The 18127-nt window shown below is 40.3% G+C and overlaps 1 protein-coding gene across 1 annotated transcript in view; it reads left to right on the forward strand.

Annotated features, from left to right (window-relative positions):
* The first annotated feature begins 8713 nt into the window (after positions 1–8713).
* STAM (signal transducing adaptor molecule) overlaps positions 8714–18127 on the forward strand; it is a 35804-nt gene continuing 26390 nt past the window's right edge. Inside the window, exon 1 of the mRNA XM_056336127.1 lies at positions 8714–8897. Within this exon, the coding sequence (XP_056192102.1) occupies positions 8858–8897 (40 nt within the window). The 5' untranslated portion in view covers positions 8714–8857. The remainder of the gene's footprint in view (positions 8898–18127) is intronic.

Here is an 18127-nt window from a genome sequence, read left to right on the forward strand (position 1 = left end):
AATGCCTTCCTAGGGCCTGAAGAGAGCCCAGCTGTCAGGCTGAAGGGTGACATCTGAATGTGCACGCTGTCTTGTACATCCGCTCCCTGCACATATGCGCAGGGAAGCAAAGCCAGCACAGGCAGCGTTGCCGAGACTAGCTTTGGAAGCAGGGGCAGCCTGAGCCTGAGCTATGCTGCTGTGACATGGCCCCTCAAAGTGGCAGGCTGCACCCACCATCTTGGCACCTGGATGCTGACGCCACCCTGACACCAGTGTATGCTAGCCCAGGGATGCTGTGCACTGCTCTGGGCAGCGTACATGTGGCCTCGGGCTCCTCATTTCCACAGCTAACCGTGGTGACCATGGGCACCCAGCCCAAACACCTCAAACAGGCATATACAGACAGAAGAACTCCAAAAGTGGGTCAGGACATATCTTTGGAACGCTGCTTTTTCAGTCCTAAAAGATTTCAAGAGTCCAACTCTAACTTCTTTAGGATGGGGTAGGTCATCTCAATGTCGGAAACACCTAGATGGTCTCAGTTCGTGGGCCTTTAGGTAAAATACAAGTAGATGTGCCAAGCAAAGACTTGGTCTCTCCCCCTCTTCTCACCAAAGTACACAAGCAGATGTTCAGCCTCAAAATACACACCCACCAGTAACAGCAAATGTATAACACGTTCATGCAAAACAAGTAGTTGGCAAAACAGCACCAGTACATGCTAGTAAGTTTATAGTAGCTTTTGTTATTATATATACAAAGAGGATTTTTGTCTTCAAGTAGTCATAACCCAGTTTGGGAATCCTATAGTTAAAAATTCTAGACAAATTTACACACAGGACTTGAATGACCTAATTCAGAAGTTTTTGCCAACTTTGGGCTTCAGAGGAAAGTGCAAGAAACTATAGTGTGCAAATACGGGATAATCTGAGCCTAAATTTCATCACAATGTAACAGTTATGAGTTGTAATAAACTCTGTAGCTTTCCAAAATATTTTTTAATTTACTATTTTAATTCTGGGTATTCCTGCTATCTTCCTTACACTTTTTTGCTGCTCAAATTTCACTTTGTTCTTCAGACCTTTCTAGCTTCTTGGCTTTCTCAATACAGTGTTGAAATGGGTATCACAAATCAACCATGTACTATGTGTAAAGTGTTTTTTGTCTCATTTGAATTTGGCAACTTATGACTTCATTAGCAGCTGAAGACTTTCTAATTTTAAATCATGATACATGGAGGAAGGCATGACCTTATACCAATTCTTAATATTAGGTGTGATTTTCTAATACTTTTAGCTACCTTTTGCTATTTCTCTTGAGGTTGTTCCACTGCAGATTTGAGCAAACAAATCTTACTTGCTTGCTGAAGTGAACATTTTCCATCTTTAAATCCTTTCTTGGATGTTTTCCATGCTGTTGCAGAGAATCTTTTGAAATGTGATAGGCAATGTTCGATATATTCTCATTAGAATTCTGTATTATTTTCCTTCCGACTATTTATTTGCTTAAAATTGTTGATTTTGGATGCACAATTTATCTGTAATCTGTAATGATGGCCAGGTTTGTTTTCAGTTGATTTAGTCAATTAAGAACTTACTGTTGAGGATAAGCTCAATGTTTTTCCTCTAATACTGTGGGTTTTATTTATGAGTGTACAATTTCTCTTGCTGTTACACTACCCATTCACCCAATTGATGAGAAATTTCTGAATATCCTCATAATCCTTTTTGGATTTCAATAAACTAAACGTTTTGTGTCATTTGCAAGTTTTGCCATCCCATGCCTCTCTCTGTTTCCTGACCATTTATAAATTTATTAAGCACAAAACTAATCACAGAACTTTCATAAACACCCCACTGCTTTCTTTTTGCCAAAGTAAAGAAGATTTGATCTTTGTTTCTGTTTCCCATATTTTGATCTATGGAGATACTTTGTTCCTTAATATATAACTACTTCATATCCTTGGTAGTTCCTGTGTGACAACTTTGCAGCAGTGTTTTCAAAATGTGTTTGTTGTGTTAATTTTTTTTTAGTCTGTTCTTGCAATTATGTGTTCCAGGAATTGCAAGAAATTAGTTGAAATGAAATTTCCCTTTCATAACTTTTCTACTGTTATTCTTTTAATCATGATTTCTGTCAATTTACCGTGTATACATTTGTGGTTTAGTAGTCTGCATTTTCTGAATCACTATAAAATCTTTTATTTAAATTTGATAAAATTTCAGCTGTTTTCAAAGCATTAAGTACAGTATCTGGCTTAATTAGAAATACTGTGGCAAATAGATTTTATATATGATATATATTTATATATTTATATATTATAGTAGCAAAATTATTTCATTTACTATTTCAGCTTCAGCTAGCACCCTTTGATCAAAAAAATCTCAAAATTATTCGTAAGACAGATTTTGTCTACATACAGAAATGTAATCAATGGAACTGAGTAGGATGATATATTAATTGCATTATCTAAATCAGCTTCTTAAATAAATTATGACTGGCTTATCAATTGAGCTCAATCAGTTCAAGTACAGTCTGAAATCAACCTTCCTGATAAATTTTAAGATGGTTAGATCAAGACCTTTTGTGTTGTCGGTGAGCTCATCGTTATGTTTCATATTCATTTTCAGCCTTCACAGGTGGTTCTCCTATGTTCATTCTAGTTGCAAACCATCAATATTGCTATGATGTTATTACAAAAATGAGTGGTTTTCCTGGCCTTCTTCATGACTGATATTATCAGTGTATATTTATGTTCTAGGTTGCTATTGCACAAGTAGATATTCAATACCTTATATAGCTGAATGGGTTTTATTTGCAATCTATTTACAGAAATACAAAGTGAAGCTTTTATGAGAATTATTTTCTCATGCAGTGTTCTATGGGAACATTTCTATGAAAAGGAAAGTGGTAGTGCTCTGAAAATAATATAATGGCTTATCAGCTCCACTATCACAGGAGAAGGTCATGTGTTATGAAACGGTACAAGAATTACTCTAGTATGAGCCCTGCAGAATCATTAGATTACCTTTATACTTCAGAATAGTTAAATGCCAGATGATAACTTAAAATCCTGAGGAAGGAGAATTTGTTAGAAAAAGTAACAACTTAAATTCTGCTTGTCTTTCTGCCCTGTCTTCACTTCATGTTCCCAACACACTTTGCAAGAACAATGTGTTTAGACAACAGACTTATATATAGCACTTGCACACTATTTTAGGTTTATGGTGTGTAGTAATCAGTGAAGTATTCAAGGATAAATGCAAGTAAACAGAATTTAGCTATGTCTAACGAACAACACAGTGTTTATACACTTTTTGTGCATTCATTGAGGTGTGTATATCGATTTATTTATTATTCTAGAAATAGGACAGAAGATGCTTTCAAAAGATGTGGTGTAGCATGGATTGCATAAAGAAAGAACTAGAAAATATCTTTGTATTAGACACATCTGAAGCAGTTGGAGTTTTGTACTGCTACTGCAAGATAAATGACTCATATTATTGTGCAGTTCAGTAGTCAGCAAAGGAAAACAGGTGCCATGAACACAGGCTGAAGTGGAAAATACACAAAAAATCTGGTGTGAACATTTAGAAGTCTTTGTATGAACACCATTGATTCTCTATATCTGAAAAGCACAGGTATATTTATTTTATGTTTTCAAAATCACCAGTTTGAGATGCCCTTGTGTGTTTAATCCTCTTCAGAAGCAAAACTGTCACCCAAACTGCAATGTTGAAGGACACACACATGTTAAATGAAGATGACTGTCCCACTCATCTCATTTAGACAAACTAAACTCAATGTGCTTTTTGCTGTAACAGACTAACTGGATTCTGTACAGTAATTATTTCCTTAATGGGATATTTTGGACTGTTCCACTGTTTAATCCTGACATTTTGTTGCATTGCTAGACTTGGATAAATTTATGTATAGAGCCGTCCCACAGACTGTAATCTGTGCAGCTGACACCTTTGCATACTAAGAAGACTGGCTGTATCAAGAAGCTAACTCTAATGTTCTAATTATATAGATATACATATAAAATGCTCAAAACTTTAAATTAGTATCATTAGCTTCAATGGTACTGTTCACATTTGTAAAATAAAGTACATGTTGAAAACAAACTGCTAGCACAAGTAAGATATTCTTAAATTCCCTTCCCTATATTATGCAATAAATGTAATATTTTTCTTAAAGAAGCTTTACTACCTTGCCAACAGATTTTTCACGGAGTTTCACAAAACCCACTTAAGTAATATTAAAAATACCTTCTGATTTTCAGCATATTTCAATGGTAGCTTGCTTGTGTGAGCACTACAATCTCTATAGAGGAGACTGCTTCCATTATTAGTTTCAGAGCAGACACAGTCTTTGCTTGTTATTTAGTTTTATTTCAAGGACTTAATTTAAAAAGAATTCTTTATCAAGGGAGTAGCGTTCCAATCTAACTCCCATTATGGTCAGTGGAAGTATTTCTGTTTTCCTTTGCAGAAGAGCAGTGGAGAACAAAAAGGTTCATTTTAACCTGATCATTGGTTGAAAACTGGTCTTAGTTATCAGCAAGAAAAAGTGACCATGTTGGGCATAGTCAGTTTGGCCACACTGAGAACAGGTGCTTGTGCCAGAAAAAGCACGAGGACAAGTGGTTCCCCATGGCAGTGTCAGGAGGCTGGTGTCCCGCCAGCATCCCCAGGGAAGCCCAGGCACCCAGTGGTCCCATCAGCCAGCAGCTTCCAGATTATCTACTTCTTACAGCTATAGCACAATACATCACTATAAGCTTACTAAAGCAAATAGTGTAAACACATTTTTGTGTTTGACTTTGGTGAACTTGTTATACAAAATCATTTAACAAAACTGCAGTGTAAACATATGAAATATTACTTCGTGTGAGCTGGTTTGCAAGTACTGCTTTGAATACAGAAAAACTGGGGAAGATATAAACCCTTGTTTCAGGCATCTATATGTGCAAAAATTAACTAGGAAGTTGCACACTACAATTTTTAATGTGGTCGGGGCAAAATAGATTGTTTTATAAAGTTTATTGTTTGAACACTTGCCTAGCTCTATTGTTACATGAATTTGAGGGAACTCCAGCTATATGCTTCATATAATCCTACTTGCATACTTCATAAATACTAAGGCCAAAAAGGATGAGTAATTTTAGCCTGACTTTTTGTATAACAGAGGACACCAGAGTTACTTATCTTTCAGATAGTCTCTTTATATAACGAAATAGATAAGAATACCATAAGTAAGCCATGCCACCTGGTCACTTGCAAAATATTAGGACATGTACAATAAGACTATAGATTGGAAATAAAACACTGTAGTCCAGTACTTAGAACATTTACATGTGGCCTGTGACTGGGATAAATTTTGTCTTAGTCACATCATCATGTTGCTGTGCATTACAGCGTCTTGTATGCCATCCAAAACATCTTGTACTTGCCCTGTCAAAGACAAAAACTGTGATTAAATGGACTGCTGGCACTTTCTCTAGTCTGAATCTTCCTCTTTTCTTTTAATTTTCTTTTCTGCCCAGTTTCCAGTTCTGAAAGAAACATACACAGTGGACTATAATGAAAATGCTGTTAAAAATAGAGGTTAGCATGACTGATCCCTGAGACAATCATTGGTCTTCATATCTGTCTCCCTGCTAATATTGTACTGGCCTGACTTTTTCCTGGAGTTATATGCCTTATCTTTACAGTGCAGCAGCCAGCAAACTACTATATCCCTACATAAATGGGCATGCCAAGTATAATACTCCTCCAGTAAACTGGAACTGCAGTGGATTTCCCCTCTGTGGCCACATTTTTGTCTTCCTCTAAGAAATATGCTTGTATAATGCAGATGTGTGTCAGTTCAGTGATTGTAAAAAATACTAGAACTGTCCTAGCGGATTGTAATTTATAAGTTGCTGTTCCTAAGTACCCTTTCCTACTGGAAGACTATAAGGAAGTGAATCATTGTATGCCACCAGAATCTGGAACTAACCTTGATATGGATAACCTTGACATAATTTTAAAAATAAATTATATAAACAAACAATAAAATTACACAGTTGTTTAAGCAAATCTAGAAGTATGTTGCATCTTTAAAATCCAGGAAGTGAGTTGCATTGGCAATTTGCTGAATACATGCCTTTATCTCTTAACAGTATCTGAACAACAGTACTATATATAAAAAAGAAATGTCCATACCAATCATCTGAGACTGTTTACTTTGGACAAAAGTAGCACATATTTTTAAAAAACACCCTACTTAAAACTTGCTCTGAGGCTGTCCGGAGACAGTCCTAAGTCAGAGGACTGCTGGACAGATAAGCTCCTCTATGAAATCAAGGGTCAGACTGTTGCAGAGGCCATCTTCAGAATGAGGTCTGAAATAGAACAGATGAATAATCCCCTGGATGTGCCTGTTTTTCTTGACCCAGTCTGGTGTAGTGCAGTCCCCAGCCATGCCTTCCCACCTCTTCACTTGCCTGGGATCTAATTGCAAGGTGAGTCAGATGAGTGACATGATCCAACAGGGAACTTTCTGCAGTGAGGTAGTTTTCAGCTGGATCGGCTCATTGTACAACCACAAATGAATTGGATCAAATCCAAATCTAATACGAGAAATGTGGTAGCAGCACACAGTTGTGGGTACAGGGAGTGCAGTGTTGCTACATTCTCCACGTCTTAGTTACCCTGAAATTAGATGCAATTTGAGACTGTACCTTTCAACTTGAATCCTTGCTTTTAGATTGCTAATTTAGGCAGCACAAGTTTGAACCATTTGAAATGGCTCAAATGCAGCAGGAAATAATACAAATGTTTTGAACTACATTCAACAAAAGGAGCTCAACAAGCCTTTTTTTCAATAGTGTACTTATTATACTACTCACACATGAGGTGGAAAAGCTGGTTTCTGTAGCCATCCGTGTCTGACAGGCCAAACCCCAAGCTTTGTGGGAGAGTGCTCTAACCACTACCCATTGCTGTGCCATGGAAGAATGCCAGAGCCCTGGCACAGGGAAAAAGAGGGAGATACAATAAAATACAGAGTATCCAAAGGACTCTTGTACTTCACACCAATTTCAACAGAAAAAAAATGTTAAGAGAAACAAAACATGAGCCATGACTGCAGAGCCTTAAGATGCAACCTGAGTATTGACTACTTTTTTCAAAATGCGGAGTAGAGTGTTGCCTGGGAGTTAAGGTTGGGCTGGAATCCTTTCAGGCTGAAGACCAGGCTGAAACCCCAGTTCCCCACATCTCTTGTGTTTGCTCTTACTGCAGGACTACTGCATAGTTGTTCTGCCTGTTTTTAAACAATTCTTACCATTCATTTTGAAACCCATTAGAGGGAAGGGATGAAAAGGCGTGGAATAAAACAGGCTCTGAGAACATCTACCATATGTCTTTTGTGAACATAATGGGGGATGATGAATGGTGAGGAGGTAAAGCATCCTCTGAGAATATCTAGCAGATGTCGCTGAAATCAGGCGGAATCTAAAGCAGACATGCAATTCCTTAAAAGTAGTCAGTCCTAAGCAGTAGATCAATGCTGACCTGCATCCGCTGCTGAAAATAGTTGTAGATAGGGAAAGAAGAACTTGAGATCATGGAATAAATTTTAGTAAAATAAGGAAGTGCCTAGTGACTGAATATCCCTGTGGGAAGAGGCTTGTGTGCACTTTTCATTTGATGTGTCAGAAGTTTGCCTAATGCATGCAATCACATTCATTATTGAGCATGGTTAGTGCTATTGATTGCATCTAGTGTTTCTGCACCACAAACAGTAGTACTGTCTTTTTAATTTCTTGTTTGCGCTCCTGTGACATGCCCTTATTGCTCTTTGAGACGACTATGACTCTTGCCTCACATACGTGCGTGTGCCCTTTTTTGCTTAATTTGCAATCCAACTAGTTGAGAGCAATAAAGTATAACTACTTGAGTTTTATGCAACGGCAGGTATAGGCAGAACGTGTCATATCCTATGAGTCAAAATTGTTACCGTGGGACAAACCCAACTGAAGCCAACAAGATACTTGTGTGAAAAGAAGCAGCAAGACAGGACTGCGCACCAAAGGCCACAGGGTATGCAAGGCCCTGTGAACAACTGAAAGCTACTGATCTCGGCAGATCTAACCGTGGAGCAATGATAAGACTCCCAAGCCATGCTGCCAAAGACGCTCTCATAACCACCCCCAGCACCTTCGCTGGCAGGCCATCGGCTCCAGAAGCATGATGGCATTAACAACGGAAAGACCCAGCCCGACATATAGGGAAGCTCTGAAAATTTTGTATAGGGAGTGAACGTGCCTGAGCACAAAACCGACCCACCTCCTGCCTAGAGGGGCACGGAAGAGCTCAGCAGAACTAAATGAAATAACCCCCCCGCTTCCAGCCGCTCTACCGGCCCTAAGCTGCCTGGCCTGGGGCGGCGGGGCGCGCTGGGGCCGCTGCCTGCAGGGGCCGGGCGGCGGGCAAGGCCGGGCCGGGCCTGGTCAGGAGGGGCGCCCGCCCACCCACCTGCCGAGCCCGGCTCGGGCCAGGCCCGGCTCGGGCCGCGGGTGCCTGCGGAGAGGGCCCGAGGCGCCGTCCCGGCCGCCGCGCTCCGCTCCCCGGGTGCCGCGCCGCCGCGGGCCGGGCCGGGCCGGGCCGGGGGCTGGGGCTGGGGCCGGGCCCACGGCGGGGCCGGGCCCGGTTTCCCAGCATGCTGCGCGCGGGGGGCCGGCTCCCCGGCCCTGGGAGGAGGCGGCGGCGGAGGGACCCCGGGCGGGAGGAGGAGCCGCTGCCGCCACGGCCGCCGCCGCCGAGGGCTTCTCGTTCCGCCGCCGCGCTGCCCGGAGGGGTGGCCGCGCCGCGCCCCCCGCCCCGCGATGCCGCTCTTCGCCACCAACCCCTTCGACCAGGATGTGGGTGAGTGGCTGCCGTGGCGCCCCGGCCCGGCCCTCCGTTCCGGCCTCCCCTGGGGTAACCCGTGGCCGGCCTTCCCTCCGACCCCGCGGCCGCCGGCCCGCTCCCCGCCCAGCCCCGCTGCCGGGCTCGCTGGCGCCCGCCCGGCCTCGCCGGTGGCGGCGGCGGCGCATGGGCGGCCCGGCCCGGCCCGGCCGGCGGTCACGGTGCGGGGGGAGCGGCAGGGCCGGGGGCGCCTCCGGGCAGCGAGCGGCGGTGGCTGCGGCCTGGTCGGTGACAGCCCGGGGCGGCGGCGGGCCCTGCCTGGCCCCGCGGGGCTGCGGGCGGGGGGCGGGCGCGGGGATGCCCGCGGGAGGCAGGCCGGCCTGCTTCGCAGAGGTAACGTTGCAGCGTAGCAAAACAAGTAGTGAGAAATGCCTACGTGGAGTGTTGCTGGAAGGATGAAAAGTAAAAAGCACCATCTGTTATTGCTTCGCAGACAGGATAAAATTGTCAAAGCGTTTTGTGTGCAGTGGTTTAAAGTGAATTCCTGTGGGAGCTTTCTTTTTTCCTTTCAAGTGAAACTTGACATGCTGTGTGATCAGGTTTCATCCCCACCTTGCTTGTTCCAAGGCCAAACTAGATGGAGAGGAAATGTCTGGCTTTTGCTTGACAAAAATTGTGATTAATGCTGATGTGTCCAAACTGAAGGTGAAATAACATATAGGCAGTTAAAAATTCGTTTTGCTTGTCTGATTTGTGATTGTGTAATAAGGTTCGTCACCTACCTGCTGCTGTTTGTTTCACATCAGAGCGATAAGCTTTGTGTGGGGAACAGCAAAATACAAAGGGACTGTTTCTCGTATGCAGATAGGTACCCCCTACACCCACCCTAGATTATTTTTTTACAGCAGTATAACACTGTATATGTCTCTTGGAACAAATTTATTTAGTAGCCTTATAATTGCTGTAGCTTTCAACTACAAATACATTGGTTCTTTCTTAATGTTTATCTGACCTTAGAATTCTGAGTTCCAATTTAATTGCTCTTCAAAAGAAAACTCAAAAACTGAAAAGCATGTATCTTTTCAGGGGGGAGGGTTAGTGCATGAAGGAAGGACTGTGACATAAAGTCTGTATGCATGTTATCAGGAATTCATAGTCTGTTGCATCTTAATAAAGCATAGCTTGCTTTTCTTCTCATTTTGAACAGTTAAGAACAATTTTCCGCTGAAGACCACTCTTCAATTTGTAATTTTCTTGACGGCAAAATTGACAATGACTTATTTTGAGAAGTGGTAAAGAATTTTTCCTAATTGTTTCTCTGTCTTCTAGTATAATCTGGCAGTTGAAAATGAGGAAGACATTGAACTGTTTGCCAGTTTTCCATGGACCATTAGAGGACTGAAACATTGCTAATATTATACATGAGAATTATTTGAACTAAGAAGATTAAAAAGTGATAGCGGAGGTTCTGGCAAATGTTCACTTTTTTTACTTCCTGAGGCCACTGTGTAGCAGTGAAGATCAGACTGCTTGAATGTGTTTCTTTAGAGCGAAGTCTGATAGATGTGTTTGTCAGCACTTTAAGTTTCATAATGCAGGGTAATAGTACCCAACTGTTACTTTGGTAGTTTGGTTGCTGTTTTCCAGGTGCAGAGGATGCCAGCATCCTACCTACTGCGCTTGCCTAATATGATCACCTGTAGATATATTTTAAAAAGCATTAGTCTGTATACTGTATGAGCACAGGGAAATAAACACTCAATCCCAGATTGTTCTTGGAAAAGCAGACAATGGGCAATGGGCTAACTTACACCAGTAGACGTGGCTTCTTTCGGTTGGCCCCTTCCATGGTGTCCTGAGAGAGACCGAAGGAGCAGCTGGCTGTTCAGTTGGTGGCAGCCTACTTACAGGAGCCTGCTGCTTTTATCCATCACTTAACTGGATTTGTGCCAGGGAAATGGGAATTATGAAGTCTCCTGGAAAGTGTCCCTGGGCCCTTCTTCCCCAAGGCCCCATGGGAATGTGCTATTATCTGGATGAACTTCTTGGCAGGCTTCATAAGATAACGTCAGCTGTAAAGTAAGCTCTCCTGTTCTCGGGAAACTTACAAAAGTTGTCAAGCAGTAGTGTTATTTTCCTATTCTTTTCTCAGAATGAAAGTGGAGTGCTCTGCTTTTGTTCTTGCTCAGCAAAATTTTTTTCTTTTGAAAAATGAGATTCCTGAAGCAGGAAGGCAGTCAAAAGCTATTCTTAATTTCATATGAATTTGGACATTGGTGTAGCTGATAGTATTGCTGTGATAGCTGTGCATTCTTGTCTACTGGACAGCTAATCAGTACTGTGTAATAATTGTAAATGATTTTGGAACCATTTAGGATGATGGATTGCAGAGAACACATCTAGAACTAGGTTGTTTTCCATTCTTTTCAGGAACATAAGTATCTCTAAGTTCAGAAGGAGAAATTTCTCAGTTTGTCTGGCCAGTCATCAACATTTGGCTAGTCCAGTTAGCATACTCCTGCTGTGGAACCTGGTCATCCATAATAGCTTACCATTTAGTGTCAACTTTGTACAGAGATTTTGAGGGGTGCACCTCTTCTTTAGGTGTGGTTGGCAAAAGAATGTTGTTTAAGACTACTGTTAAACTAATAATATTAAAGAATGCTTTAAGCTGCCCAGACATTTGAGGAAATAGGCCATTGTCATCTTCAAAGAGTCCAAATGTCTGGATGAAGCCCAAATACTTTTTGTTTTCTGAACCCTCTTTTTACCATTTTAGTCATGTTTCACCAGGAAGGGGTCCTAATCAGTGGTGACACAAGGTAGTTTGGATTTTCACAGTCAAGTCTGGGAACCTTGGGTACTGTGTCCAACTAAGGAACACAATATTGGAATTTAACAAAAGAAAAAACCTTCAAGACGCTGGACTGCTGTGATTATAATTAAGAGTCTCTAATCCTCCATTTAAGGGGTTAGAATTAATGGTGTGATTAGGCTGGTGGGAAGTCTGTTTCTGCTGTATTTCACAAACTCAATCATAAAATTACTCCCAGAGAATTGTTCCTGAGAAATGCAGGTTTACCTGTAGGTTTGATGCAAGCAAAATAATGGTGAAATGTGCTTTAAGAACCAAAAGACTGTCTACTAATCTGTCATGACAGGCTAATTGGTAGTGCAGTGGTGGTTGGGCTAGGTTTGATGAAGAACTTAACTGCTAAAGCAGTTCTGAAGTGTCATTTAGATGTTATCTCCAAACTAAAATCTGTAACTCTGGGCTTAATGTAGTGCATACTTTAGCTTCATGTCAAGCATTGTAAACTTAATCTGTATTGTAGAAAACTGGAAGAACTTTTTACTCCCTGCTGTTAAGCTTATTATTTCTGAAGTCTTATAAGCTGCGATAAATACAGGTTCTGGTATGAGTTGTCATAAAATCACACATGATATTAATAGGAGGTATTTAAAAAACATGGGGGTTTTGCATGATTTTTCTCCCTTACGCACAGTAAGGGATGAAGGCACTGCTTGCATTTGCTTTGCATGTTAATCTGATTCTCAGTGTAGTTGGTGTAATGGAGTTTTTGTGGACTACTTTCCTGGTAATTCTTTTTCTTTTTTCCCAGGGAAGAGCTGTCGTTTTAAGTGCTTCCCCTCATTTCAGCTGTGACAGTGTGCATTATAATATCAAAATTCAGAACCCCTCATTTCAGCTGTGACAGTGTGCATTATAATATCAAAATTCAGAAGAATCAAAAGTAGTTTTCCAACATGTAAAATCTGTTCCTCTAGCTGATAAAAATAATGCTGTATATTTGATGTGAATAAGTCTCTTACTGATTTTCCTTCTGAAATGCTGCTCCTATTATGACTTGGTTTGTGGGTCCCTGCAAGTAGATCCTGGCACCATATTTTAGTATAACATGCGTGTGATACACCTTGTTTACAGAGTAATCATCATTCTCATAAATCTCTAACATGCTCACCTTCCTGCTCTGTTGTAGTATTTCTGGTCAAAAGGTAGTTTGAGTTCTGTGGATTTGTTAGGGCTTGCATGAGATATTTAAACAGATAAATTATTTTTGCCCAGCTTGTCTTGGTGTTTTCAGCATTGTCTTACCACATCTTGAGTTCTTTTGTACTCATTCTGCTTGGCTTACTGAGTTGAGTGATGTCTGTCTTGGCTAGACTGCCTCATGCATGGTAAGATCCTACCTAGTCTTCTGAAGGAGTGAGTTAAGGTGGCCTCACGTCAGCTCAGTCACTGCTGCTTGCTTTGCCTTGGATCAGCTGGCAGTGCTTTCATAGGACACCTTCTACAAGTGCTCCCATTTTTAGGGCTTTTTAGGAATACTGTAAATGGGATATTAAACTGAAGACGTTGGTTAATAGATTTACTGAAGTTAATGCTTCAATGAGGAATTCTAGTTTCTTTCTTTGGTGGCATGGCCTGTTAGAGGTTATTTTCAGCCTTGTCTAAATGGAACCTGGTTGGACATATTCTTCTGTATGGTTCTGAGCATGCTAGTGAAATGCAGATTAGTTTAATATTAAAGTGATGTTTTTTGTAGAGTGGGCCAAGAAATGCATTTGTTCATTTTATTTGACAGACAAAAAGAACAAAATTAATTACTTTTAACTTCAGTGATGTGGATTGGTATGTAATCAGAATTTCTTGGTGAGTGACTGCAAAAAGAAAGAATAATTCGCCATCAGCTTCAGTCTTTCAGGACCATTTAAACTATATTGAAGAGATGAAGTAGTTACATTTATGTATTTACAATGCTTTGGAATTTTAGTGTTTGCATTTATATAGAGAGGAGGCAAGTTATTTATTTCTTTGGGAAGAAAAGACTAGGGAGATGGGGAGGAAAGGGAGTGTTGAATATTTTGTTAATTCTGTGGTGTTTACATTGATATAACGGATTTTTAAGGATTTTTAAAATCATGCTAGAAACTGGTTGTAATTCTAGTTTCTGAGTGAAGGCTTTCTGTAGCCATTCTTTGGAAGTCTTTCTGTAGCCATTCTTTTCTTTGTAACTTCAATTATTGAGAAAGTCAGTATTTCTTTTTAGAGATGCGGAACTGGAGAACTTGAGTTATGTCCGTGATTGGAGTTAGAGCAAATACCAACTAGAATCGTTAAAAACCTTAGTTTAGTAGAATATTCTGGTAGTTTTTACTCATATTTAACTGCTTCAAATTATGTACATTTTAAGTGTTGGCTTTGGGGGTGTTTTGATCTGTTTTTGTTACTTCTTGAAATTCTAGGCAGCTTTAACATCTTTGAGACTTTGTAGTTGAAAAATAGCTCCGTTCTAAGTTTGGAATTTTTTATTAAATTAAATTTCAGTAAAATCTAAAGCTTAGGAAGCTCAAACCTGCCACAACTTCCCTCTAAAAATGCATCATGCCATTCAATGCAGTATCTGAACATTGATGAGAGTATTTACTCTTGTGGAATTCTAATAAGGCAGTAAAATGCTTTTGTTAAAATGCAGAACTGAGGCAGAGAAATCAAGTGACTAGCACATATTTGCATGGAAAATCTGCGGCAATATTTATATTTTACTTAACAGCACCTAAACAGTCAACCACTAAGTCTGGCAGTGGATTTTTTCAGCATGTACTGCAGTTCTTCTGTTTAATAGTACTTTATACATCTGGTGATAAATTTCTTTCAGGACAGTAATGAATTATTAGGAAATTACGTTTTCTTCTGAGAAAAGTTTGCTGCTTCTGTCCTAAAATCATCAACTACAGTTGTGTTTAGTATGCAATAGGGAACTTCAAATACAATCACAGTGCAAATATTTTTGCTTTGGTTATAATTTCTAAATAATGCACAAACCCACAGGAGAAAATAGAATTTTATTGATGCGCCAAGACCCTTCAGATTTGTGTAAATTGGAGGGAAATGGGATCTCAACAAAATTAATGAACTTTACAACACAAGGAGAGACCTGTTTATTTAGATAACCAAAAAGAGCCCATGCAAGAGGCATGTGTACTTTCACCACAACCAAAGTAATGTAACTCATATAATTAGGTCTTTCTGGCCTGGCTTTTGATCACTAGGTGTAATGTGGTCTTCTGCATTTTTGGTACAGTATATTAGTGAGATTAGATGGTATTCCTACAGAATAATGGTGTTTTCTTTAGAAGGCAGATGATGTTCAGGTTTGGATGAATCTTATTCAGAGGCTTAGTTGAAAAAAAACCCCATAGATGTTTGGAAGTATGATTTCAGCATCTAGATATTTTACTTGAAGGAGATTATGTTCTAGAACTTATTGAGAAATTCTGAAGGTACAGATACAGCTGAGATTTCTGTCAGAGGAGATGCATTTTGCTTTGGAACACTTTCTTAATTATTTGTTTTATATGTCATTTATGATTATGTTTGTGCGGTTGAAGCACCATTTCTGACTCAGGAGTTACGAAACCATGAATTGTTGGTTGCTGAAAGGTGTGTTGTAGGGAAGTACAACTAATGCTTGCCTCATTGTTTTTTATGGTTTTACTAGGCATCTTCTTCAGAAGACTGAATGTTGGGCGAGGTGGAATCTGTCTGGCTCATTATGGTTCGTGCTCTGAGTACAGAAGTAGTTTGAAGGGAGAAGCCTAGGGATCCCATGTTCTGTGCCTTGCAAAGTGGCTGAAAAATGTGATATATTGGTTTTGTGTGTCTTGCTTTTGTTTTAGGAATTAAATAAACTGTTGAACTTATTTAGAAAGGCACTCATACTGTGCACAATTGTTGGTGTCGTCCAAAGAAGCCATAGTTCTAAGTATTCTTTTCCTCCGAAATGATGGTGTGTATGACTTTGTCTATCTTTGTGCAATTAATTGTAAGAAAAGAATTTTAAATAACTCCTAGAAAAATAATGGTAAAAATTGAAGACCTGTAATGAAAGGGAAAAATAAAAAGGAGAAAAAGCAGAGTTGTAAAAACAACTCATTACAATCTGAGGTGATGTAAGATTCTGTAGTCTTGCACTTGTTAAAGTTACTATGTTAATTTGTAGGTCTTGCTTGTGCTAGGAGAACGATGTCTTGAATTTGAGCAATACAGCTTTATGGGAGAGAGCTGTTCTGGAAAACTAGAGACCCAGTTCAATCATGTATACCTCTGTGTCATATAGGCCTATGTTCCTTTGTGTTTGACGTATCATTAACAAGTTTTAAATAACACGGATTTCATGAAGGAGCCAGTGCTGTCTTTAAAAGTTCTTTTGGTAAAGTCTGAAATGTTACCTGATCCTGGTTTGGCATTCACTAAGTTGAATAAGACTTTGTAGCAATGGTGAGGTGGAGAGAATAGGGTCTGAAGTAAGTTTTCATATTGCTATGGCAGAATTATTTTTGATCGGAGACAGAGAATGAACACTTCTTGTTTAAGCTATCTTCTGTCTGCTGTGCTAACCTAACCTAGGACTTCAAATACAAATGTCTGGTTTTCCTTCTCTATCAGTCCATTTGGTACTAAGATAGAGCCTGACAGTGACATGTGAACTGTACCTGAAGGCTGGTAGAGTGCCAGCTGTTAGGGTAAGCAAATATTGAAGGCACAGAGGTTTTTTTGGCATGTAGGTTTTTTTGGCTGTGAATGCGTGCCTTAAGTTAGGAGAGAGAGCATTTGTGGATTTAAGTGATAATAGTGTAAGTAATTTAATTTAAGTAGCTTTAAGTCATATTTTTGTCTACAAAACAGAGATGCAACATAGGAATTTTGTCAAAGGATCTTTGCCTCTGTTCCCAGAGTGGTGAAAGGTGATAGTTGCTTGCTAATGCTCTGACAGAGATAGTGGCCTTTTTTGTGGACAGTCAATGTCAGATAGTGTACTGCTGACATTCACAGTATGCTGTTAACTTTTAACTGCCCTTGTCTGAGACAGAATTTGACTAAAACTCTAGAGACAATTTTTTTTCTCATGTCTTACATTAACTTTATTATCCAAGGGAATTAATGGATGCTTGTTACTACAGAAGACAGAAGTACACAATGGAACTGCATTTCAGACTGAAATTTAGTAAGAATCTATCTAGTGTGTGTTGGTGGAGGAAATATCCTAACTAAAAAGGGGAAAGGGTGTTGCAAGCAAATGGCATTTTTTATACAGGACTAAATTCAACTTCCATGAAGGAATGTAGCCATGATAGAAAACTCTTACTTATGGATAAATTAGCAAAATAATCTTATTGAGAATTAAAATAAAGGTTGTAATTGGTGTGGCTGATATGGATCAGGGATTTCATCAATCACCAACTTATTTGTAGTTTTAGCCAAACTATTTAAATTAGCATAACCCATAGTTTGGTAATATCTTAAAACATTAAGCATGTGTTAGTTTACTTTTTGGTTTGTAAAAGACATAACCGATTGCCGTGCCATTTCTTTCTGATGCCATTGTGAGGAAAGAAGGATCAATTGTTGCCAGAAGTACAGACAACTGTCTGTTGTGTAGAATAACGGAAAAGGCCAAAATTTCAGTTCCATTGGATTGCTTAGCGCTTTGCTGAAGGATGTGCTAACCAAGGTACAGCATTAAGTATGAGTGAACAGTGTGGGTTTGCAAGGTTGCTTGTGAGCTCTGAGCCTGGCAGGAGCTTAATGCTGTGGAGAGCACCGTGCAGGCACACTTTGACTGGAGCTGGTCCAGCTCCAGCAGAACCGGCAATGAACTGGAACTTCGGAGTCCTGGAAATAAACTGCCTCCATGTGGTCTGTTTTGTGTGTCCCTGGACTGTGTTTATCAGCTGCTTTCTGTTTGGGGAATGCAGTGTAGGCAACTCAGGCTCTGTGTTTCAAAAAAGCAGTTATGATGCTTCAGAGTTGAGGCTGGCTTTGGTAGCAGTACAGCTGCTGTGCTCATGGACTATGATTACAGAAGACTGGCTTGGTCTGGATGGCTCTGTGCAAGGCATTCAGTTCAGATGTCTTACCATGTGTGGCACAAGTATTCTGCCTACAGGTGACTGAGAGCTGGCTATATTAAAGCAATAAATAACAAGCAGGAAAAGTATAATGCATGGTTCTGCTATGGGGTTTTCCTCCCCCCCTCCCCTCCCCACACACACACACTCTCACACACACTGTCTTGTATTTAGAAGATATCCCCGACTAAAGAACCAGAACTCTGGAGTATTAAAACATTGTTGATATGAGCAGGGTATGGGCTTGTTGCTTTGTTCTCAAGTTTTGGTATTTTTAGGTGGCAGAATCCACTCAGCATGCCATTGTGGTTTTC

This window comes from Falco biarmicus, chromosome 4 (assembly GCF_023638135.1).
Source record: "Falco biarmicus isolate bFalBia1 chromosome 4, bFalBia1.pri, whole genome shotgun sequence".
Classification (NCBI taxonomy): Eukaryota; Metazoa; Chordata; class Aves; order Falconiformes; family Falconidae; genus Falco; species Falco biarmicus.